The sequence below is a fragment of the Solanum dulcamara genome, chromosome 5 (assembly GCF_947179165.1).
Source record: "Solanum dulcamara chromosome 5, daSolDulc1.2, whole genome shotgun sequence".
Classification (NCBI taxonomy): domain Eukaryota; kingdom Viridiplantae; phylum Streptophyta; class Magnoliopsida; order Solanales; family Solanaceae; genus Solanum; species Solanum dulcamara.
The window spans coordinates 73,055,152-73,082,781 of record NC_077241.1 but is presented as its reverse complement, the minus strand read 5'-3'; the positions used below and the strand labels follow the sequence as shown (position 1 = coordinate 73,082,781).

General features: G+C 30.6%; 2 protein-coding genes across 2 annotated transcripts; both read left to right on the top strand.

Moving 5' to 3' along the window:
• Nucleotides 1-355: 355 nt before the first annotated feature.
• LOC129888475 (transcriptional regulator SUPERMAN-like) lies at nt 356-1,700 on the top strand. Its single transcript, XM_055963446.1, has one exon. It carries the CDS (start codon nt 481-483, stop codon nt 1,270-1,272), a length of 792 nt encoding a protein of 263 aa, XP_055819421.1. The 5' UTR covers nt 356-480; the 3' UTR covers nt 1,273-1,700.
• Nucleotides 1,701-16,062: 14,362 nt separating this feature from the next.
• On the top strand, nt 16,063-20,596 carry LOC129889703 (acetylornithine deacetylase-like). The gene is made up of 10 exons (XM_055965111.1): nt 16,063-16,458; nt 17,109-17,353; nt 17,432-17,540; nt 19,146-19,284; nt 19,359-19,416; nt 19,488-19,505; nt 19,575-19,697; nt 19,803-19,956; nt 20,043-20,076; nt 20,237-20,596. Exons 1-10 carry the CDS (start codon nt 16,138-16,140, stop codon nt 20,338-20,340), a joined length of 1,305 nt encoding a protein of 434 aa, XP_055821086.1. The 5' UTR covers nt 16,063-16,137; the 3' UTR covers nt 20,341-20,596.
• Nucleotides 20,597-27,630: the final 7,034 nt, after the last annotated feature.

Below are 27,630 nucleotides of genomic sequence, written 5' to 3'. Positions count from 1 at the left end.
CCAGTTATTAGTAGGAATTCATAAACTTCAAATTCTGAACTCGTCTTTGAGTAAATTAACTCTTAGGTGCATCCATATATAGCTTGTTTGGATGTACATATTATTATCACCTTCTATTCTTTTATTGTTTGGTGTGAACTTAGCCCTTCCAGAAGCAGCAGAGAAAAGATTTCCAGATAGATATAGACATGAATGTCTTAAAATATGAAGGACGTTAAGGACCAAGTATTCTACAAATTAAAGATTAGAGTTACTAATTATTAATTAATCAACTGCACAAATTTATTTTATTTTCAATCTGTCTTAATTACTAAATTCCAACTATATACTTGGAAACATTGTAGATATCTTCAGTGTAGCTAGGGTTATTTTGTCTCCATTTCTCCCATTCATGAGCCCATCCTCTATTTAACCCTTTTCATAATTTCTTCCACATCATAACTCTTATCACCCCATATATAAAAATATTATTTGTGTATTATGGCTGCTCAACTTGGGATTTTGTCCTCGACTCAATTTCAAAAACTGGCTCAATCCCAAAAACAACAAAACCAACAACAATCATCACCGGCACAAGCACCATTGAATGCTGGCTCTGCCACTGACTATTGGATGTGGAACGCTAAGCAAGCAACTCAGGATGACGATGATTCGTGGGAAGTTAGAGCATTTGAGGAAGACACAGGCAATGCCATGGGCACCACTTGGCCACCAAGGTCCTATACTTGCACCTTTTGTCGGAGAGAATTTCGATCAGCCCAAGCCCTAGGTGGACACATGAATGTGCATCGTCGTGACCGTGCTAGGCTCCATCAAGCTCTACCACAATATGGTTCAAATAACAACCACAACCACATTTCTTCCCCAAATTCTAATTCCACCCTCTTAATTCCAACTCAAGAATTTGTTACAGATGATGGACTTTGTCTTCTATACTCCTTGCCTAACCCTAGTAGTACTCATGTCTTCAATAACCCCACATCAAGAAAATCTTGTACTAAGAATAACAATTCATCATCTTCTACCCTTAATCTCTCCATCTCACCATATCCAACAAATAATAATTTGATGTCTCCAACTCCAACCCCTCCTCCTCCATGTCTAAACTTCCCAATAAATAGGCCTAATCCAAGCATCAACACATCATCTAACACTAGTAATGATGATGATGGTAGCAACAAGAGGGATTTAGTCATTGAAGATGAGCTTGATCTCGAGCTTCGACTAGGATGGAGATCATCATCAACAACAACAACAGCATCCTCACCATGAACACCCAAGTCGATCGATCATATACAACATGTTGTGGTTAATTAATTAATTTTCCTAGACTTAATTTCCTTTTTAAATTTATATATGGATTGATTAATTTGTTTTGTGTGAATTGCAATATACTCTATTAATTGAAGCAATTGAGATAAAAGGCAAGAAGAAGAAGAAGAGAGCAAGTTGTAAATTTAAAAGAAATGAAGGGTTGAGTGTGATATAATAATAAATGAATGTATCATACTATTAATTAATCAAAGAAAAGTCACTCCTATTTGGGTAGGGTTGGAGTGCGAGCTAGCCTGTAAAAAAAAGGAGGTTAGCAGTGCAGTGTCATTTTCTAGTTTGCTCATTTCTAAAGGCAACATATATTTCCGTGGGGATTATTATATCTGTCATGTTGCCACTCTTTATTGCTGCATTTATGTTGTCTCTCATCAATATATCCTCTCTCCCTCCTATTTTAACTATCGTTTTAAAACTTTTTCACGTCTATAAATAATACTCCATTTGTTTAAAAATAATAATATTTTACCTTCCTTTTTAGTTTGTTTTAAAAAATTGACTCTTTTTTTAGCAGTATTTTAATTTCATTTTTCCACATGATTTGTTTAAGATCATAAAATTAAAGAATATTTTTGTACATTTGACAAAACTTAAATTTAAGACCATAAAATTGAAATGTCTTCTTTATTTTTCTTAAACTTTGTGTCAAGTCAAAGTAGGTCATCCTTTTTAAAACACAAGGAGTAAATAATATATGGCGTAGTTTATTAAGTTACAATTTTCTCAGTTCTAAAATAAGTGATATTTTTAGTTTGAACATATATACCTCTTAAGAAAACTACTCATACCTAGAAAAAGTAAAATGTATTTTACTAACTTATCCTTGATAAATACCTTGAAAAAAAATGTAGTTCGTTAGTAATTTTTTGATTATGTAAAACTCTCTTTATTTAAAGGAGTGTGAAATTGGAATAACATCATTATTGTCTTCTTGGTTATCTGAAACACCATAAAATAAAATGAAAAGATAAAAACACCATTTATTTTGAAACGGTCATGAGAGTATTTATTACTAGTATATGTTTTTTTGAGAATTGAGTAGTATTAAAAAGACTCATTTCTATATATATATATATATATATATATATATATATATATATATATATATATATATTTGAACCGCAAAAGTAATAATTATTTTGAGACAATATTTTTGCATTAAAGCAACAATTAAAATGAGGCGAAGGAATAAAGAGTATATACCTTTAGTTAAAAGAAAAAAAAAGATTAATATAGTACCTACTTAAAAAGGGATTCTTGAGACATTCGAATTATCTATACATGAAAAGGAAGATTTTAAATGTATGTTTCTTTCTTCTTTTACCTTTTTTGGTAGTATATTCCATTTGTTTCTTTTCCTCTTATGTGTTTGGCCTTACTTTCATCCCCTTGTGTTTTTGTTTGCAATGAATAATCATAAGAACCTTTTATTAACTTAAGTTTGCATTTTAAATTTTTCTGTTCTTTTTTTTTTAATCAAATGAAAGTATGAAACAAAGAAAATCATAATAATGGTTTAGTAACAAAGGCTTTGGTGTAAAATTAGGTTTTTGACCTAACTTACGCCCCAAAAGTTAGTTTTAAGGGAGGAGCATTGCCGAAATCTTATAAGGAGACCACTCATCTCATTAACCACCAATGTGAAACTTTTTCATCTTTCAACATTTTCTGAATAAACTACTTTTGTCATGTTTGATTGATCTATAAATCAAAAGGTAACTTTTTATGTGTCTAATTCTTTTTAAACAAAAAATTCATGACAGGTAAATGGTGCACGGTTCGAAACTCAGTGAATAAAAGATTCATCTCTCTATTTTTGTCCATTCAATATCAACTTCTGTCTATGCTAGAGTAAAATTATAATGTGCACCTGATCCACACATTACACTATACATTTTTAACACTAGATCAAATCACTAGGGGCTTATTTGGTACATGCTGGCATTCTTGATGTGAAGGCAATCTCTTGAACGTTGAATTTGGTACATGCTGACATTCTTATGGTACATTGATCAGGTGGGTGCACCTCTATAAGTGGAAGTGGATGTTCATGATGATTGTAAGATGTATAGGCATTTGTAAAGTTGTTATGTGAAAAATCACGAATAAATTAGTTTGGGGCTTTCTAATATCGCACAACTTGTCAAGTTGCCTTGTTGACAATAGACTCTTTTTGCTTTGAAAGTCAATATCTTAGTAGTAGATTCATTAAAAACCGAGGTAGTTGTACGTCCTCCTATTCTGCTTTTAGAGTTATGACCACCAATACAAAATAAAAAGTGTGAAAAATAAATTAATTATGATTAGGGTGATAAAAGTAGCCTATGAAAATATGATATATGTACAAATTAATTATGATTAGGATAGTGAAAATTGTATGGGTTGAATTACAACCTATTATTTAACCCATTTTGATACAACTCATTTCAACCCAAGAAATCTTTGGATGTGTTAATAGCTCAATCGTCTATTAATTCACTTAAATTCAATTCAATCCACCTATTTGACACCCCTAATCATACTATATATATATCACACAAATAAAAAGTATAAAAATGCTAAATCAAAACACTAGGTGGCTTTTCAAACAGACCCTAGGTAGATTATCACTTTAAATACACACATAGTAACCACATGATGGTTGTATTAGGGTACCCGATGGCCGATAGCCGAGTAGATTTATCATGAAATTAATTAGGACCCGTTTGCTCATATATATATATCAAGTAGCCGAATACTATTTGCCCAACCTCTCATTAAATGCATTCTTATTAAAGAGATTGCTCCTAGAATATGATAAGATTATACTCCTTCCATTTAAAAAAGAATGACCTAGTTTGACTTAACAAGAAATTTAAGAAAATAAAAAAGACTTTTCCATCCTGTGACCCTAAATTAAAGGTATATCAAATATACCAAAATATCCTTTAATCTTGTGGCATTAAACATGACACGTGGAAAGTTGAAATTAAAATTTTATCAAAAAAGAAAAGGGGTTATTTTTTTTTAAATAGATTAAAAAGGAAAGGATGGCATTCTTTTGAAATGAAGGAGTATTAAATATTAACTAGTTATTACTATTGTTATTATTTGTTTGTTTGCACCCGATGGATCATAGTAACAAATTGTTTGACAAATTGTGATTGTTGATAATTGTATTATTAGTAGTTTCATTAAAATATTGTGTTATGATTATTGAATAATGTATTATCTAGTTCATTATAAAAATAATAATTTTGTGTCAAACCTATGAATATTTTTAAAAGTTTTTAAAACTAACGAATATAAATCATATTTCATTTCTGGTAAAGAGTAAAATATATTTTCCAAAGTTATGATCAAACACTTGTTGAAACTTTACTCAAAATTGACTTTCCAAAAATATTTGGAAATATAGGTCAAACGCTAGCTTAAATTAGATACCAAATTGTTTTCTTTTAGGTTTACAATTGAGAAAATATACAGTAGATGTATCTCAAAAACTTATCTACACAATCAACTAATAGCTTAGGTGGTCCATAAATTTCTTACGAACTGCCTCATTCATCTAGTAGTTCAGTACTTTCTAGTTTGTGTGTTGAAAAAAAAAAGTAGCAACTCACCATTGGCTTGGACCCCCACAAACACAAATCTCTGTAAGCAAAAATCAACTGAGTATTCTGAGCCATTGAGGACCAGCTAGATAGATATCACTGATCACAAACATATATATGTATAGGGCCTGCACTGCATGATTTTAATAAGTACTTTTGCAGGACAGAACATTTACATGCATGTTTTAATTTGGTCCCCTCTGATTAATATTTTTCCTCCACTATCAATATCAATTTCTCATCAACCTCTCATTAATTAATTTCTTCTAACATGAATGAGATGGTTCATTCAGCTTAGAAAATATTATTGAATTCAGTGCGCGCATGTCCACCATATGCTTTAATTTGACACGTACAAAACTTTGGAAGATAAAAAGAAAGAAAGATAACACAATAATCTTAGAAAATAACTCCACAATACAAAACCCTAGTGCCTTCTTTCTTCTTTTTTACTTCTTTTTTTAAACGGACAAATATACGACAAAGATTCGGAAACGTAAAAAGAGCTTATAAGGAGTATCTTTGTGAGTAAAAAAAAGAAGATAAGTTTGGTCCCAGAGAGACTGTACTGTAAATTGACAGATCTAGCTAGTTACTTCAGAAAGAGAACAGCTAGGTTTTGGTTTAGTTTTAGTTTGTGGGTGAGGTGGGGAGAGGGGAGTAGGGGGTGGGTAGAGAAACTCAAGAGTAGTTAGTGTTCGTCCAAAAAATATAGAGTTAATATTCAAAAACACAATCCAACTATCCTTTTTTTTGCGAATTTTAATCAGTTGTTCCTATTTAATTTTTTACTTGAACTATCATTTGTTAGGATCAAAATAATCAGGTTCATGCGGAAGCTAGTAAAACAAATCTTGAAAGACCATGAGTAAAAAGACAAACGAGAAATATACTAAAAGAGACAAAAATATTTAACATGGTTCGGTTATTCGACCTACATACACAAGAGGAGATGAGCATTTCACTATATAAATATGAGAGTACAAAATATCGAGAAAAATAACCTCAAAGAGGTTCACACAAATGATGACGTATTACTTGTTTCTCACAAATTCTCCTGCTATACAAAACTCTCAAAGCCCCCTAGGACTACATTGTGAATGATACCAAGTTAGAAGGAATGAGCCTCTATTTATAGAGTTATAAACTTTTTCCTAAAAAAAAAAGACTAGCCAAATATGGAGACCTTGTATTTTCCTTTTAGGAAAAGAAAAACTCAATTATGGTAAGAAACTCAGGGTAAATACCCAACATCATCATCTATACATTAAAACATACCATGATGTTGAAGCTAACAAGATCAACTATCAGTTATTCCCTTTTTCTTCCTGAACTATCATCATTTACTCAACTAGGTGTGATTTAATACATAGATGGCGATCGTTTAGGTAGGAAAAAAGAACAATTGATAATTAGGATGTGAAACAAGCAAAAAAGTGATATAATTTAGAAGTGTTTTTGACTATTATTACAAAAATATACTATTTATATAAGGTAAATATTAATAATATTGATCTTTATTCATACATAGTAAATTATATTTTGAATATTCAGGGGCAAATGTATCGTTTAGGATCGGAGACGGAGCCATAATTTGAAGATGATGGGGCACTGTCACGATCCCGATCCATCGTGATTGGCACCCACATTAGCCCTCCAGTGGGAGAACCATCATTTCAGCCTAACTAACAAAAATCGCAATGTATACAAAAGTTTAAAGATGCGGAAGCAAGTTTAAATCAAAAAATAACTACTGAGTTCCTATAAACTCAGAAACCATCTAGTTATCAATCCCAAAAATGCGAAAGTAAAAACACTCCAGGAACTGAAAGTCATCGTACCAAAACTCTAAAAGTAAACAAGTCGAGAAAGGAAAATGCAATTCCCAAAAAAAATCATTAAGTGTTAACAAATTGTCTGAATATCTAAGCCCCTAAAGAAGGACTAGAATAAATGAGAGAGTCCACGACAGCATGATAGAATAGATCCCCCACCATTAGGTTAAATTTTTTCCAAGTTATTATCCAAAAATTTTTGGTCCGAAATCCTTTCAAATTGGCCTATTCATAACGACGGAACATGTCGTTACAGGCACAAGCAAGGACAAAGCACATATGTCAGAATTAAGCAACGTCACGCAACACAGTCTAGCCGAAAGTTTTATTTAACATTCACTAGAACCGATGTAATTACGTATATAATGAATTAAACGGCACTAATAGATGTAGCTCATTTCGTGGCTGATGATATTGTTAGACTCACTCAGACCATTTTGCATATGGTTGCCAGTTCGAATTGAAAGAATGATACCTTTTTTATAATTAGAAAAAAAATTAATTTTATTTTTTTTTCTTTTAATCTTAATAAAATTATTTATAATCATAAAAATATCTAAATTTCATTAGATCACAAATTTCAACAATTTTCATTCCTTTTTAAAACTTTATAAATTACAACGGTACACACATAATTTACATAAATTGAAAAGTGGGTAATGAAGGTGAAGTCGTGTTCAAATGTATGGGCTGGGATATCAATTATTAAAAGATTAGTAATCATTGCAAATATGGCCACCCTTCTTGATCATCACTTATCCGATACCCTGCCTGCTGCATATTGGACACTAGTAAACACCTTTTTTTTTTTTTATTTATTTATCTATTTATTTAATTATTATTATTTTTAAATCTTTTTCTTTTTTGAATGTTACAAGTCTGGAACAGAGACACTTCTTCCAAACAGAATATGGTAACTGCATTTCCTTTTTTTTTTTAATTGTTGATAATGGTATATTAATTAAAATTTCTATGACAAATAATTGAACTGTACTACTATATACTAGTTTTTTTAGCCTCATTTAGAAGTGCGGACAAATAATCATCTCATGCAAAATATGCATGGGATATTTAGAATTTGAATTAGCTACGTCAGTAAATTTTACGGTAGGAAAAGAGAGAAGATAAGGAGGGGTACTAGACGTTGTTAGAACTTTGACTCATGACCAAACGCTACATAACATAAACATGCACATAAATTTACTCCAATTTGTTAAAAAAAATAATATTAATATAAATAATTTTAAATTTGAAAATTATTTAACTTGATTTATACATTTTACCCCTTATGACAAACTTTAATTTTATAATTATCATACAAATATTATTATATGTTCTGAATTATGAATTTCAAAATCTTATTATGACTTTTTTTCTTAATCGTGGTGTATGGTTGTAGTTCCCTTTATATTAACTTTAATTTCCATTTGTCAAGGCATATTCTGCAGCATATATATATATATATATCTAGTGGCCTTCCCTAAAATAATGTTGAATGACTACTAGCTTGGTTTACACGTGGTTGTGTGTGCTTCAAATATAAGATCAGACGATTATCTGACATTTAATATTATAAGTTTCAAAAAAAAAATTAAAATATTTTTTATTGTCTAATTAAATTGTCATATAAGTTAAAACGTAAGGATTGAAATGCAGTTAAAATTCAACAAAAGATTAACAGTAATAAATGACGCTCTGTTGCTTCAAGATAGACTTAAAAGCTTTGCTATCCATATTATTTGGCTTCATTTGCTTGAAACTAAGAAAAAGGCATGAAAAATATATTTTAACCAATGTGTGAAATTTTTAAATAATTTTAAATGCGTTAGTTGTTTTTTTCCCCCCCCCCTTTTTGGTGTGGGCTTGTGATTTTTTTTTTTTTGTTGTTGTTGTTGAAGCAGAGGATGATGAGCTATTAATTAGGAGGGTTAAATGGGCGGATTGATATTATTAACTAAATGATGCGTAAGACAATTCTACGAATATGTTAATTCAATTAATTTTTGTAGTGAACGCTTCAATTCTAAAATTAACAATTACAAATATGAAAATCTTAAAAATAAATTACGGCAATAGAAAAAGTAATAGGGGACTTGTAACACAAAATAGAAGGGGATGAGGAGATACATTATACAGACATTAATAATGGAGATGAGAGAAAACAGATTTCTTTAAAACAATATTCACATACCTCTAGTACTCTAGCACTATGCTATTTTGCAAACTTTTTACTCATTCTAAAGGCTAAACCCATTATTCCAGATATATTTTTTAGGCCCATTACTCTCATTTGGCCCAAGCCTAATATACAATTCTCATATGTTTAATATAAGGAAAAATTATTTAAATACACAACTTATTTTACCATATTCTCTAAAATTTCTGACCATTTGAAAAAAATACAAAAATTCCTACTCTCTTCTATTCTCGGATACATCACTTTACTCGATGTATCGGTCGGATACATCACTTTACGCGATATATCGATCGGATACATCAATTTATCTGATATATCAGGACGTCGGATACATCACTTTAAGTGATGTTAAAGTGATGTATCAGGACGTTTTGGGATGCATCCGGATTCCACCAAATTTAAAAGATTTTTATAATTTAAAAAAGAATAGAAATAAGATGTAATTAACTCATATAAGAATAAGTTGGTTACTAAATAGATCATATATATATAATTATATACAAATGGGATATAGTTAGAATCAGCTGTTCAAAAAAATCTACTGAAAAAGATGTTTTACATTCTTTAATTCTATATGCACGCAAGTATTTGCACTATAATATAATATTATTAACTTCTTGGGAAAAAGAAAGAAAGTCTATTTGATAGGTTTGTATGTTCAATAGTTATTTTCTTAGCACATACTATGTCTAAAAGCAAAATAATTACAATCATTCAAAGCATGAGATTCGCGATCAAGATACCATCACAGTATCAATATACTGATATGGTACCATTGAAGTTGTTTCAGTCCTTAATGATACCACCATTGTATATCTATATATACTCCCATGGTATCATTGATGTCTACTTCAATCCTTTAGCTACATCTCCATGAAACTATCATATACTGACATGATATCCTTAAGAATCGTTTCATATAACCACTAAGGATCGTTTCATACAAATATTGAATGATACCATCATAGTATATATATACTATGATGGTATCATAAAGGTTTTCCTAAGTCATTCGATATTACGTGAATGGTACTACCACAGTATATTCGTATATTATCATGATATTGAAAATCTTTAATGAGACACTTTTAAAATCCCCAATGATACCATAACAATATATTGATACCTTATCGGTATCATATAGGATTGAGTTCTTTTTTAAGAAATAAAAATAAAATAATTAAAAGAAAATTATTAAAATCACAATTTTATTATTAAACTAATTATCCGTCGGTATGTTGATACCATATCGGTATTATATAGGACTGAGCTTAATCCTCTGTGATACTCCATCGGTATATTGATAACCTATCGGTATCATCTAGGGTGGGCGTTGACGTCAGAGTGAGAATTTTAAAATAATTAAAGGGGGTACAGGGGTAATTAATTTGGGTCGAATGGATACTAAAAAGAACTATTTTGGGTGGGGTATGGGGTGGTAAATAATTTGTTTAAAGAGTCCATTTTGTGTAGTTTTCCTCATTATTTAATCAAGAGCAATTGCTTATCTTCCCTTTAATAATTTTTCTTTTGTGCTAAACGTTTTATTCATTACCACAGCAACAGTATAGCTCCTTTAATTTTTACTTGTATTGATTTGACACATTTCTTAAGAAGCACCTTAAGTGAAAAAATAAAAATAAAAATCTATTTTTATTATAATTGACGATTAAAATGAACAGAAAGGGGGTGGTAATATCTGATGCTTCAAGCCTTCAACTGTTCAACCTAATGAGATTATGAAAGGGATTTATTTTTATTTTTTTTTGGGGGGGGGGGGGGTTTATTCTGTGTTTGATATTTATATTAAAGTCTAGCTAATTAAAAATTGTGCCATGTAGGACCTCATTCACAAAAAAATATTTCATATCAAGACTTTTTTATATTTAGAGCTCAAATATGAGATCTCTAATTAATAAAAGAACAGTCTCGTTCATAACACCATACTAATCCTTTGATTTTTTTATGGTTGAAAACGTTCCATATGATGTTTTTTTATGGTTGAAAACACTACATTTGTCATTCAATTGTTTATCACAATGAAGATGACAGTTGTTGTGGCCACGAGAAGGAAAAATCACGTTTTCCTCGGTACGATGAAAACGTAAGGGTGTTAAGTGGGCTGGATCGGGTTAGATTGGTCCATCTTTTTTTTGGATCACTGGAGTATCGGCTCGGGCCGGTCAGATTGGATTTTTACTAAGTTGGATTGGGCCGGGCCGATTTTAACAATAAAAAATTCATGAAAAATTCGGACTTGATTTTTTTTTTGCGGCGTTTATCTATTCGAAAAGTTGAGTATAGTGTATCATTATCTATTTAATTTAAAAGTAATTATAACAATTTATATACTCACAATATACTATCTATGATAATGATATACTTACATTATATATTATATATACTTACAATGTATATCTAATATAGTCACAATATACTATCTATTACTTACATTATATATTTGTATATACTTACAATGTATAACAAATATATACTCATAATATACTATTTATTATAATAATATTTTTTCAAGTATTGAAATCTTATAGTGACTACAAATTTAATTTTTCTTAGTTGATTATGTAATGTAAAAATAATTATTTAATTGAATCATACAAAATTTGTAGTGAAAAAAATTAAGAAATGCAAAGACTTTGACTTTATTAATATATTGATAAAATTCAAAACATACAAGTTACAAACTTACAATTAGATGTATATAATAAATTATAACTTCTACATATTTCGAATTATTTTCTCCAATTCATCTGTATTAACATTAATAGAAATTGACTCATAATTTTCAAAATCAACAAATCCGTGATTTGGACTAACTTGTGCCGAAGGATCTCCAATTGACATTATTTCTTCAAGTTCTTCGTCTTCTTGTCTTCTGCTCTTCCTTTTTCTTACGCTCTGATCTAATCCAATTTCCATGGCATTGCTCTTCAAAGAGTGTCAATTGTCTCCAATCTACTGCCTTTCTTGACTAAATGCGCTCTCCGATGCAACAGTTGACATTGGAACATTTTGCATATCCCAAGCCACGATTGATAACACTAGAAATTATTTTTGATTGTTCTTCCACCAGTTCAGTATAGTGACACAATTTTCATCATAGGTCTCTACAGTCTGTCTCATATAATAATTAAGTTCATCCCGATTTATGTTCCGTTGTGATGTAGTTTGTATTCTATTCCAAATAGATAAATTAAAAAAATTATGGACAGGCATACCACGTGTCTGTCTTTCAGAAGATGATGGTTCGTCAGAAGGAAGAGATAGAGGAACATTATGACTAGGGGTAGCATTATCAAGTAAATCGATATAATGATTATATAATGTTTGAATATAATAATTTGTATCACTCATCGCCTTAAACATATTAAGATTTTCATCTTTTTCAATTTCTATAGAAGGATATATAAGGCGAACACATTAAGACATAATATTAAATTTCATATACGGATTTAACATAGCACCAATTAAATAAATAGGAGAAATACGAAAAAAATATCTTTCAAATTTTTCTATCATTCCAGCGACAACTTCTTTGTAATCATCTTTCCTTTTATATTCCATAAGTAATACAGAAATTTCGGCTAAATAAGCTAAAATATTAGAAACATTAGGATAATAAGCACCAAAAAATTCAAGCGTAGCCAAATAAAATTTTTCTAAAAACAAAACAACATCATCAATTTTAGTCCAATCAGATTCTTCCAACATGACTTCGGAAAATTTATATGCATATTGATTAAAAGTTGTAGTTATAGGGGTTTTATAAATATTACAAGTCTTTATAAAAAATCATAAGTCGAATTCCACCTAGTCTCAATTTCTTCGGGCATTAATCTAGGTCTAAGATTATTTTCCTCGCATTTTCTTTTAAATTATTTAAGTCTAGCTTTTCTATTATTTCCTTGAATAAAATCAACTTTGTGCATAATTTTTTCAATTGTTGGCTCAAAAAAATAAAGTCCATTTTTTACAATTAAATTATATATATGACAAGCACATCTAACATGAAAATATCATTTAAAGGAGGGGGAGGGGGGGAGGAAGCTCATTTTTCAATAAATTAATAGCAGCGGTGTTGATAGATTCATTATCAAAAGAAATACATAAAACGTGTTCAAGACCATAATATTTTGCAACCATTGATATAGAATCAGAAATAGATTGTGCATTATGCCTTCGGTCTTCATTATATTGAAATACTAAAATACGTTTTTGCATAATAAAATCACTATCGATCTAATGACAAGTAATGGTTAAATAATCATTTTTATTTATAGCACAACCAAGATCAGAAGTAAGTGAAACTCTACATGGAAGATTTGTTAATAATCAACGTAAATAATATGCATATTGTTCATGAAGTCTAAAAATATCTAATCTACAAGTACTTCTAGGAATACCGTTAAACATGAGATTATAAATTGATTGTATATAATGAATAAAAACATTAGAAAAAGCAAATGAAAAAGGTAGACAACCCACAACTATTATTTTCGCTATCTCTTCACGGTCCCTCATTTTATTATACGTCCCTGTTAATTTTTTAATTTGTGGGTTTATTCTACCTTGCACTGGCCCAGTAGCACCCTCTATTCGTTTTTTTCAACCAGAATGCTCATTGTCTAGATGTCTAGTCAATTGACCCGTTCCACCTCTATTACCCACGGTCTTATGCTCGATTTTTTTTGACACTCTTTACATTGAACTTTAGTTGTTCCGGCTATGTGTTCAAAATAATGCCATACTAAATTAGTTTTTTTCTTTTCGTGGAGAAAGATTAATATTTCTAGATTGAGCATTACCTAAATCTACATCAGAACTAGTTGGTGTAACATCCACATCATCATTATCATCTTGTTCTATTTCTACTTCAAATTCATTTGGTTCTTCTATACCGTATGTTTCTTGATATTCATTTTCAGTCATATCATGTGCACATATACCTATTTCTCCAAATTGACTAGGTGGTGCTTCAGGTATACGAGAATAATTTCTACTTGTACTACCACTATCGGAGACACTTTTTTTCTTACTACCACTACTTCCACCGGAACATAAATTTTTAACACTTTTACCTATATTTTTTAATCTATCCATTATGCAAATTAAACTAATAAAAATTATAAACACAAAAATTAAATATTTAAATATACTAGAATTAATTTACTAAATAAAAGCAAGAGAATGAACGATTATACCAAATTGCCGGAATCAAACAAAGAGTTGTAAAATTGATGAAATGTTGAACACTTGAAAGTTGAAAACTTCCACTTGATGTTGTTAATTGCAAAAAATAATAAATGATTGATCACTTTAAGAGAGAATTGAGAGAATTAGATGATTGTTGGTGAAAAAAATAATTAAATATTGTAGGTATTTATAGATTTTTTTTTGATTAATTAGTTTGTTTGTTTTTTAAAAAAGGCAAAAATTCAGATTTGGGGCTCTTTTTGAAATCTGGCCCAAATCTGCAATTTTTGGAAGAAAAAAAAATCTAAACCAGGCCAGTCCTGGGCCGGTATCGATCACCTTACCAGAGCGGTCTTATCGGTCCGAGGCCAAATATAGATCGGACCGACCCATTTTTTTTTATGTTGGGCCGATTCTCGATCCGATCTCCCCCGTGTCGAACCCTTAATGGGCCGTTCTTAGAGTGCCGGTTAAGAGGCCAATCGGCCCATTTGACAGGTTTATGAAAACGATGTGAAAGGAGACACAATAATCAATGGAATGTGTGGCGACCCTTGAAAATATAAATAACTCAAATTAAAATTATAAATATAAATAATTAATTTTAATAAAATTATTACTTAAAAAATATAAATGAGTGGTATGAAGAAAACTTAAAAAATAACTAAAACTAAATTTCTGAAACAAATAAATTTAAATAGATCCTTAAGATATATTCATATAAGAATAAGTTGGTCACTCATTAATGTAACCATAAAAACAACAATAATACATGATACTAAAACTTGATGAGAAATTGCAAGAAATTAGTTTATCGTATGCAATTAGCTAGTAAGTGACACCGGATGCCGTGGCACTAAAACTCATATATATATATATATATAAAGAAAAGTTTAGCCGAGCACCGGCTGCTGTGCACCCTCATCCTAACACATAGGTCCGCTCTTGCTAGCAAAAATATTTTTCAAATATTTTTGATCAATCAAATATAAAAAAATTAAAAAATATTTTTCTCCATACCAATCACACCCTCTTAGTGAAAATAAAAAGATAATTAAATTTTGAAAAAAGGTTTTTCAAGCGTTAAAAGTAAAAAAAATAATTTAAGTAAGTCATCATAAGTGATAGTATTATCACATAATTTTAATATGGATCTTACTTCGTGAATAACTCAATTATACTCAGGTATAATTATAAAATCTTGAAATCGAAGGTGTATCCACTCATATTGAGTTTTCTGTAATACCATAAGTTTTAAGTAGTCATATCGATCGTTCAAACTAATTCATAATTCAAGAGAGTCTTTTATAATTAAATATTTATTTTTTAATTTTTTACGAAGATGATGACGAAGAAAAATCATGTTCTTTCTCTTTATCTTGATTTGATACTTTATTTTCTTGTTGTGTGGACATGAATTTTACAAGAATATCCAAGATAAAAAATATTATATACATTTATTATACAACACGTTTTACACAAAATATATTGTTTATGGACATGATTGCCTATTGCACGATGACAAGATGGACGGCGGAAGCCTAGGATTTTACAAGAATATCCAAGCTAAAAATATATTGTATACATTCACTGTACAACACGTTTCACACAAAATATATTGCTATTCCATGATAAAGATGGATAGCGAATTCTACGAAAACATCCAAATTAAAAAGATATTGTGTATCTTCATGATACAACACATTTTACACAAAATATATTATTTGTGAACATGATTGCCCATCACATGATAAGATGGATGGCGGAGGCATAAAATTTTACCACAATATACAAATTAAAAAGATATTGTGTACTTTCATTATACAACACGTTTTACACAATATAATATATTGTGTACGTGGACATGGACATGGATCTTTATAAGAATATCCAAGGTAAACATATTTGCACTCCCATATGAAAATTGGTGGCTAGATTGAAAAGGTAGTGAGGAATTAGCAGGCATACAATGGCTAATGTAAAACAGATCTTGGGGGAACTAGACAAGGATTCATTCGTAACCCTTATGGAGAAACTGATCGGTGAGTCCAAATATGTACAGAACAACCCGCCGGATCTTATTCCGGAGGAAGACAGGGTTGTGAAACACGTTCTTGATATCCTTAATCCTTATGGCACCACCGTCGGCGGTCCACTGGTCATCAATCATATTAGTTATACGCCTAAAAGGGGTAATCTTATTGTGGAGTACCCTGGTACTGAGTCAGACAAAGTTGTGTCTTTTGTTGGAATGCATATGGATGTTGTCACTGCCAACCCTGATGCTTGGGTATGTAAATTATTCTACTAGGGTACTCCCTCCGTCCCATTTTAGTTATTAGATATACTAAAAATAGTTTATTCAAATTAGTTGTTAATTTAAACAATCAAGAAATAATTAGTCACGTTTTTTTAACTCTACCCTTAGTAATTAAGTAATTTTGAAATGTGAAAAAAGTTATTACTATAATTCTATTTTATTACTACAGTTTTCAAAAAGGTTATTTTAAAATTATAAGACTACTTGATCACTTGCTAAATTAAGATAGAATTAATTAATTTTTTCCTATTTTACCCATACAATTAATATGACCTTTTCAATATAAGTAATTCTCAATACTAGCTATTTCTCTACTCTATGTATATTACATTGATATAAACAAAGGGCAAAATGGTAAAGTCTTCCAATAAATTAATGATTTCTTAATCACCGTGTAAAGTTAGAAGTGTCCATCTAATATGGGAGTATTAATAGAGATTAATTCTCATAATGATTGAAGAATATTTATAGTAGGGTTATATTAGTCAAATTGCATTCCTTATTAATTTTTCTTAAGGATTGTGCAAGACCTTATCCTAACAACTAAAATGAGACGGGGGAGTACTATTTTTCATATAATATGTTGGTATTTGAGTGACACGATGCTGCTGTATGATCAGGAATTTGATCCATTTTCATTGAGCATCAATGGTGATGAACTTCGAGGACGTGGAACTACTGATTGCTTAGGTCACGTGGCTCTTGTGACTGAGCTTATGAAGCGGTTGGGAGAGACAAAGCCAAAGTTGAAATCGACGGTGGTTGCTATTTTCATAGCCAGTGAAGAGAACTCATCTATCCCTGGGATTGGTGTGGATGAGTTATGGGGGGATGGATGGTTTGATAAGTTAAACCAAGGCCCTCTGTAAGTAACTCTATGCTATGATATCAAGTTTCGTTTGTTGCAGAGACATATATTTATTTATTTCCTCTATATATATAGATATTGGATTGACGCAGCTGATAAACAACCATGCATTGGTACTGGTGGAACTATACCCTGGAAACTTAAGGTAACCGGAAAGCTTTTCCACAGTGGTCTGCCCAACAAGGTACGTACTCTTTTTCTTTTAATATATAAGCTTATTTATAATGTGGCTGGCTCTCCACAAACGTACAAGTCTTTAAATTGGAATAATGTAGGACTTTTTCAATATTGTAATGTTGGCTTAGAGTTAGAGATACATATAGATAAAAGTGACTTGAAGTACTTTAACGCTCAAGCACAACCTTTCTCTAACCCTTTCACAGTTTTCCTTGTTTGATTTCAAAATGTGCGTGTCAATATTTTCTATGTTGCTTTTCCTTTGTTTTTTTAGACCTCAAGATAACAAATAGACTAAGGGGTCGTTTCGTTAGAATATAAGTTATAATATGATAAGTTATGATAGGATAAATTATGCTGAGAATATTTTTTATTGACGGTAATGTGATTGTTGTATTCAAAATAATATATGTATAATGTATTGCATAAATTTAATAAACAAGTTGTTACCCTTCATTTTATTTAGTTTTTATATATATTTTCTTTCCAAACTTTAATTATTCATTCTTAAAATTAAACTTTCAACTTATTTAGCTAAAATATTTTTGTGTGTGCATTCCCATTATGGTACCATATGTATTTTTTTAAAAAAAACTTTCATCTTATTTAACTTAAAAATAGAACTTTCATCTTAAGTTTGTTAAAGTAAAGGAGGATTTAATATTTATATCACTTTATTTAAACACATATCACTCTTAAATGGTAAAAAAATATAAAGTTTTCATTTTAATTGATATATAAAATACAAGCTTTCAAGTGACTAAAAGAATATATAATTAAAAATATAATTTAGTAGTAGAAAAATCAAAATATAAATAAACATAAGAATTAGTCAAATAAATTCATAAATAAAAATTATATTTATATAGTGTAATTTTTTTAATAGAAAAATATGAATTATCATTAAAAAAAAAAGTAGTAAGGTTGTGGATGATATTATACACGGTATTGAAAATAATGTGAATATACATGAATGTGAAAAGTGAGGTATAAAAAGAGTTTAAAGAAATATGTTTGTCTTTTTACCTATTTTATACAGGAACCACTCAAGGGGAGGAATAACTTATCCCGTCACTAATTGTTAATCTCATGATAAGTTATTCCGAACTTGCCAACCAAACAACAAATTAAGTGGCACCATAATTTAATCTCATAATTATTTGATGTCATCCTTCCCACCAAACGGCTCCTAAGGGTTAAAGCTTGGCTACCAGCAAAATAATAGAGAATTTATTTAGGCTCAGCATGTCTAACTTAGATAAAAAATCATCAAGGCCAGTATAACAAGGAAGGCTTATTTTCATTACTAAAAAATCTTCCTATGGTTTTGCTTCAAACCATGCAAGTTCTAGATTGGAGTGACAAATGAGTGAGTTTGGGTCAAAAGTCGAGCGTACAAGATTTTTTAAACTGTATGAATTGAGATCATTGATACGTTGGTCTTTGAAAATTATCATTACAACTGTAGAGTTGAAACCTTTCGTGTAGGTATGATTTGGAATGTAAACAAATATTCTTGCATGATATTGGTAGTTTCAAATTTTACCTTTTAATTAATAGTGGAGTGTGTTTGTAACTTTGTACTCCAACTCCATTTATGGCAAATGGTTAGGCTATCAATGCTCTGGAGCTTGGTATGGAAGCACTGAGAGAAATTCAGACTCGCTTCTATAAAGATTTCCCTCCCCATCCTAAAGAAAAAGTGTATAAATTCGAGACACCATCGACCATGAAACCAACTCAGTGGTCTTGTAAGTTTGTTTTCAAATCTTGGTAGGATGAATTTTGAGCGTTACTCCAGTTGTTAAATTATTTGCTCACGCAGATCCTGGGGGTGGAATCAACCAAATTCCTGGTGAGTGCACTATTGCTGGAGATGTTAGGTAAGTTTCTTCCTATCCTTGACATCTTTCATCAAATCATGATATCTAATCACATCTCTGTTTTATTGCAGGTTGACTCCATTTTACAGGTATCTATTATTCCTTTCAGCTGAATCTCTTGAAAACAGTAGAAATTCTAACAATGCATCCTTGTACAGTGTATCAGATTGTATGAAGAAATTACAAGAATATGTTGATTACTTAAATGCCAACATTGAAAAACTTGATACTCGAGGCCCTGTTTCAAAATATGTTCTCCCAAATGAGAACCTAAGGGGCAGGTATGCTATACGATTTTTTTCATAAAAGCTAGAGCTCAAGTAATTAGTTATTTTTTTCTTCTAACTTTTCATTAGTAATTAATGTTCCACTTTAATCCCCACCAGATTGGATATAAGTTTCGACCAAACTTCGTCTGGCATTGCTTGTGATCTCAATTCTCTGGGGTATCGTGTACTAGCCAAAGCTACAAAAGAGGTAGTTGGGTATTTAAAACCATATTCTATAACCGGTTCTTTGCCATTGGTAAGAGATCTGCAGGTGTGTTAACTTCTTTCAAATCTACTTGTTTGGTCTTCTACAAACTCGAATTTGCAGTAGCTTATTCATTAATTATTTGTTGACAGGATAAGGGTTATGATGTTCAAACTACTGGCTACGGTACAATTTCTCTTACTTTGACACAATTGCATTTGCTTAAAATTGTTCTGTGTAATTCATTTCTTTGTTAATATTGTCTGATTCTTCTTTCTTGTTATTAATTGAGTCTAATAAACTTTTGTTCCAATGTGATGTACTTTTTGATAATAATGAAATGCAGGCATAATGGCTACATACCATGCAAATAATGAACATTGTCTACTGTCTGACATGGGCCAAGGTTACCTGGTCTTTGCAAGCATCATCGCACAGTTGGAAGGTTGATATGAGGTTTGTTTACATCACAATTCAGAGTGGTCGACAGAATAAGGATTTTGATGTTGTAATCCATGAAAATTACATCTCTTTCGGATGACTCCTGCTATAATAATGCTGGTTCTATGTTGAATCTGTAATCTAAGTACTCTATAATAATGATGGTTCTATGTTGAATCTGTAATTTATGCACTCTATAATAATGTTGGTTCTATGTTGAATCTGTAATCTAAGTACTCTATAATAATGATGGTTCTATGTTGAATCTGTAATTTATGCACTCTATAATAATGCTGGTTCTATGTTGAATCTGTAATCTAAATACTCTATAATAATGATGGTTCTATGTTGAATCTGTAATTTATGCATGTTATTCTTATATCAAAGTTAGCAAACTAGAAACAATAAAGATGAAAATAAAAAACATTATCCGAGTCCACACAATTCATTGTGTGTCCTTAAGAAATTTAATCTTCTTACTGTACCCGAGGTTATGGATTATTTCCTTCTAAAATAAAATGGATAAACTATTAATGAAGTAGCGGTACCTCAAACTTCAATAATTTCAGCGAACTCAAAAGTCAACAACAAATTCACACAAAAACTGAACTTTGTTTGTAAGAAAAATATATATGTAGAAGAGGGAGAAATTAGATGTTTAAAAATGAGAGAAAAATCTTCTATTTATAGATAACAAAGGGTAGTGTGAACAGGTGCTTATTGTGGCTTATCGAAAAAATCACAATCCTTCACAAAAGTCACAACCTTTTAGAAAAGTCGCAACTCTTCAAAAAAGTCGCAACTCTTCAAAAAAGTCACAACTTTTTTTGAAAAATTCACAACCTTTAGAAAGTCACAACCTTTTGGAACGGTCACAACCTTTTGGAAAAGTTACAACCTTTTGAAAAGTTACAACCTTTCGGAACGGTCACAACTCTTTAGAAAAGGCACAACCTTTTGTAAAGGTCACAACCTTTCATTTCCTATTCACACATTTAAAACCCAACAATCCCCCACATGAATAGGGAATGGCTATTGTTAAAACATATGCATGAAAAACTGTGTGATTTGTAAGTAAGAATTAATTGCATCTGGATAAGTAGGTTTCCTTTCGAACTTTTCGTAGTGAACATATATCGGATATACTTGGTCAATCGATAGATTTGATATTTTTGAACCATCGAGCTTTGGTGTATACCTAGACAACATAAGTCACACAATCAACCCTTTAACTGGTTTTGGTTCTCATTATTTTATTCGTTTTAGCCATGAACATTTCTTGGTTCATAAGAGCGTAGAGAACTGGCCTTACTGGATTATCTTTGAAGCGTCTTACACTTCACACTTACATAGGTGATTTCTAAATGTGTTATCCCGTAATACACCATTTGATATACCCCGTATCAAACTTAAAAATCATTAAAAAGTCTTAATACCTTATCCTTGTTACTGAACATTGTCTCATCATGAGAATGGATCATTAGAAATTATTTTGACAATGTTGAACCATTATCAATGACTTTGTTTCATTTCCTTGAACCTAGATCTTGGGATCTCCAATTTTCTAGGTAGAGTTACCATCACGATGATTTATCCTCAGCCATAGTCCTATTCTCGTTGATGATCTCTCCAACTCCCTCTTTAGTTAGACCTTTTGTAAGTGGATCCGACACATTATCCTTTGACTTTACATAGTCAATTGTGATAATTCCACTATAGAGTAGTTGTCTAACGATATTGTGTCTTCGTCGTATATGATGAGACTTTCCGTTATATATCATACTCTCTGCCCTACATATTGCAATTTAACTATCACAGTGCATACTAGTGCCAAAGACTTGGGACAAAAAAAAATATCTTTTAAGAAATTTCGGAGCCATTGAGATTCTTCACCGGTCTTATTTAGAGCGATAAGATCAGATTTCATTATAGAGCGAGTGATACATGTCTGTTTGAAAGATTTTCAAGAGACTGTTCCTCCACCAAGAGTAAATACATTTCCATTCGTGGATTTTACTTTATTTGACTCGGTGATCTAATTTGCATCACTATATACTTTTAGTACTACTGGATATTTGTTATAATGCAAAATATAGTTTTGAGTATGATTTAACTACACCAAAACTCATTTCATTGCCATCCAATGATCTTGGTTGGGATTACTTATGTATCGACTCAATTTACTTATAGCACAATCTATGCCTGGTCATGTACAGATCATGATGTACATCAAACTTTCCAATACTCTTACATAATCCAATTAGGCCTGACTTTCACCTTTATTCTTAGCAAGATCAAGGTTCACATCAATTGTTGTTTTTGCACTTTTGAAGATTAAGTACTTGTACTTTTCAAGTACCTTTTGGATATAATGAGTTTGAGACAATGCTAGACCTTGAGGAGTTTTGTGAATCTTAATTCTCATTATCAAATTGGCAACTCCTAGATCTTTCATATCAAACTTACTAAAAAGCGTACGCTTAGTCGCATTTATGTTTGCAATGTTGTTACTCATTATTAGCATATCATCCACATATAAACAAACAATGAAAACTTTGTTTGGAGTGTCTTTAATGTAAACACATTTATCACACTCATTAATCTTAAATCCATTCGCCAACATGGTTTGGTCAAACTTTGCATGCAATTGTTTGGGTGCTTGTTTTAGTCCATAAAGTGACTTAACAAGTTTGCACACTTTCGTTTCTTTACCAGAAACCACAAAACCCTCGAGTTATTCCATGTAAATTTCTTCCTCCAATTTTTCATATAAGAAAGTTATTTTCACATTCATTTGATGAATTTAAAGGTCATATACCACAGCTAATGCAATTAACATCTGAATGGATGTAATCCTAATTACTGTCGGGTATATGTTGACAAAATCAAGACCTTCTTTTTGTCTAAAGCCTTTGACAATAAGTCTTGCTTTATAATTATCAATAGTTCCATCAACTTTCATTTTCCTTTTGAAGATCCATTTTGAATACAAAGTTTTATTTTCTGGAGGAAGATCAACCAACTCCTTAGTATGGTTGCTCAATATTGAACAAATCTCACTACTGATTGCCTCTTTCCAAAAGGATAAGTCTGTAGTGGACATAGCTTCTTTGAATATTTGAGGCTCATGTTCAAGAAGAAATGTTTTAAAATCATATCCAAATGAAGTAGATGTCCTTTGACGTTTACTAGGCCTTGGAATCTCTTTATTAGGTACATTCTCCTTTGGTTCTTTTCGAGGTCGTTTAGGCCCTTCACTAGATAATTCAAGTCTAGTTTTATACGGATAGATATGTTCAAAGAACTCAATGTTATCTGATTTAATTTCCGTATTGTCATGAATATTCGGATGTTTGGACTTACGAACCAAAAATCGACATGTTTTACAGTTTGTAGCATAACTAATGAAAACATAATCTACAGTCTTAGGTCCTATTGTGACCCTTTTATGTATAGGAACTTAGACACCCCCACACTTTAAAATATTTAAAGTTGGGCTTTCTTCCTTTTCATTTCTCATATGGAATAAACTGTGTTTTGCTGTGAGGATGACTTCCCCACAAATTTTGTGGTAAAACCTAAACTTATAAGTAAGACATTCATCATTTTCTTTAAAGTTCGATTTTTCCTTTCTATAATTCCATTAGATTGAGGTGAGTAAGGGGCAGTAGTTTGATGGATGATTCCATTTTCCAAACATATTTCTGCAAAAAGAGATTCATACTCTCCAACTCTTCACTTCTTATCTTTTTTATCTTTTTACCCAACTGATTCAGTTTTATATTGCCTAAATACTTTTATTGTTTCATTATTACCATTCAGCAAATAGGCATAACAATAGTGAAATCATCAATAAAAGTTATGAAATATTTTTTTCCCACCACGAGATGGTATTGACTTCATATCACTAATGTCAATGTGAATCAACTCAAAGGGATCATTCCTTTCAATAGATTTATAAGAATGCTTAGCATACTTAGATTCAACACAAACTTGACATTTTGATTTATTGCACTCAAAATTAGGTAAAACTTCTATGTTGATCAGTTCTCACAAGGTTTTGTAATTGACATGTCCCAAACGTTCATGCCATAAATAATTTGATACAAAAAAGTAAGAAGGACCAACAATATTGAGTTTGAAAAGACCCTCTGTGAGGTTAATATTTTCCTACAAATATTTTGTTCTTACTTATTACAACTTTGTCAAATACAAATATTGTTTAAAGTCAATACCTTGTTATATGTCCTTTTCCAGAGGACCTTTCCATATCCTTCAATTTTGGTTGTTGTAGAATTACCCATGAACATAGTCTCACTGGGTCCAGTAAGAACATATGAACCAAATGCTTCTTTATAATAGAAAACATGACAGGTGGTTTTTTTTTAACCAATATTCATGGCTATACAACAACAACAACAACAACAACAACAACAACAACAACAACCCAGTGAAATCCCACATTCATGGCTATACAAATAATTATATTTTTAATAGACATGTATTTTAATGAAAGATCACAACATTTTAAGTGACACTTTTTTATAAGAGAACATAACTCTTTTGAACAAGTATATATATTTAATTTGGTAGTTTCATACTAGTCATATCATATTATATACTAGTATAAGAGAAACTCAACGACCAAAATATACTCCAAGAATTTTGTGGGTCTAACATTATACAAGAATGTTATTGAATTCATATCTCGTGCTTCCATATTTAAATTAGACACCAAGTCTAATTTTATGTTTATCACAAGCAAAGAACCCCACATTTTAAATATGATCTCAAAAATATTTTTTAAGTATTTGAAAATAATTTTTCCACATATTTATATTCTCATGCTTTCAAATGTATACCATCAAAATATATATTGGCAGCATAAACCTCTTTTAAAGATAATATTCTACAAAAGAATTGTAGTGCTTCCATTTTCTCTAACAATCTTTACATATTATTAAAGTTTAATTCATAGAGGCATTCATTGCAAGCACAAAATCATTAATTTTATGCCATTAGTATTTTTTTTCTTTCTGTCACAATTAGACAAACCACTTAGATGAACTTTTTATGACTTCAAATCAATTTCAAATTCAGACAGAACAGAAAATCAAGAGGTTTTAATCTCCATAAATCAAAAATAAAATACCGTTTCTAGTTAACGATGAAGTTTTTATATTCTTCAAATCATTTACCCTTGATATTCTTGACGAAGTTTTTATATTCTTCAAGTTGGAATATTCATTTAAACACAGTGTTTAATAAATTGATGAAGTTTTTATATTCTTCAAACCAAATGCACACTCTGATTTTCAAACATCAGACACAATCAAATTCCACACAGAGTAGAAAACTACACAAATTTTAGTCTCCAAAACAGAATTAGAAAATCATAAGGATATGATTTTCTTTTAAAAAAAATTCCTTCATTACCAAGTTTGTTGGACTGACTTCAAATCTATGAATGATAAATTCTATGGAGCTTCCACATAGTCAGACCAAATAATGTTTTCTTTTCTGAAACAAATTTAATATTCGATGAAGTTTTTATATTCTTCAAATCGAATATTAAACATTTCTTTTCCTTTTCTTTTCTGAAAAAAAAATGTCGTGCCATCTACGTTCTTGGATTAAGATTCTTGAAATATGCCTTTAATATTGGATGTAATACACATTAAAGTATTTCTCAATTTTATCACAACATATAATAAACCTTTGAAAATAATTTGTGAAAACTATTAAGACAATAACACATTATTTAACTTAATCATCTTTAATTTGATCAAGGTTATAGTAAAGCAAAAAATACTACTTTGTAGTATCAAGTCTAAGATTCCTTCATAATATACTTACTTAGACATAGAAGAATCATATAAATAGCATGACAATGACTTCTAAGATCTTTCGTACCCCTATCCAAAAATCTCAGATACCAAAAAAAAAATATTAAATTTCTTAAGCTTGTTATTCCTGTATCAAAGTTAGCAAACCATAAACAATAAAGATGAAAATAAAAAACAGTATCCAAGTCCACAGAATTCATTGTGTGTCCTTAAGGATTTAATCCCCTCACTGTATCCGAGGTTATAGATTATTTCCTCCCAAAATAAAACGGATAAACTATTAAAGAAGTAGCGGTACCTCAAATTTCAATAATTTCAGCAAACTTAAAAGCCAACAACATATTCACACAAAGACTCAACTTTATTTGTAAGAAAATATATATGCAGAAGAGGGAAAAATTCGATGTTTAAAAATGAGAGGAAAATCCTCTATTTATAGACAACAAAGGATAGTGTGAACATGTGTTTATTGTGGCTTATCGGAAAAATCACAACCCTTCACAGAAGTCACAACCTTTCGGAAAAGTCGCAACTCTTCAAAAAAGTCACAACTTTTTTTTGAAAAAGTCACACAAACTTTTGGAACGGTCACAACCCTTTGAAAAAGTCACAACCTTTCAGAATGGTCACAACCTTTCATTTTGTATTCACACATTTAAAACCTAACAATGCACTCTATAATAATGCTGGTTCTATGTTGAATCTGTAATCAATGTACTTGAGATGACGTTTTTACTTATATTTGAAGTCAATTTTAGCTTGTTAAAAGTAAATTTCCAGCATTACAAGGATCATTTATTTGTCATTAGTCTTCTTATAGCCGCCGAGGTGGGAGTATTGTGCGCTTATGATTTGGGAAATAGTTGCTCTATTTTGTCCTTGACATCCAATTTGCTTCTAACAATGTCGAGTAGTTTCTAGACATTATTTCAGCAGAGCCAATGTCTGAGAATCAAAATACAAGTTAGGGGAGTAGTTGATCATACCCCCAACTCATAATTTTGGCTTCGCATCTACTATTGATAATTATCATCATTAGTCAATATTATATATTGTTAATCGCCACCATTATTCACCATTGACATTAGCTGTTAGTATAATTTCACTACTAGTTATTAGTCGCCACCAACAACAACCACGATTACCGACCACTATACCATAAGATACTACTCATAACCATCATTATTAGTTAAATATCATCATAAATTGGCACACAATTATTAGGCATCACCATTATGATATAATATTAGATCAATTTAGTATTTTATTTGAATATATATGTATGTATGTTAAACAAAGACGATTTTATACATTCAGATGCTAAGAAAATAAATAGTATTAACTATTTAATATTCAAATATTAATGCAACATCTTAATATTCAGATTTTTAAACCTATGTCTTGTTTTCCTTGTTTCTCCTCTCTTGTTCTTCTTTCTTAAGCCGAGGGTCTT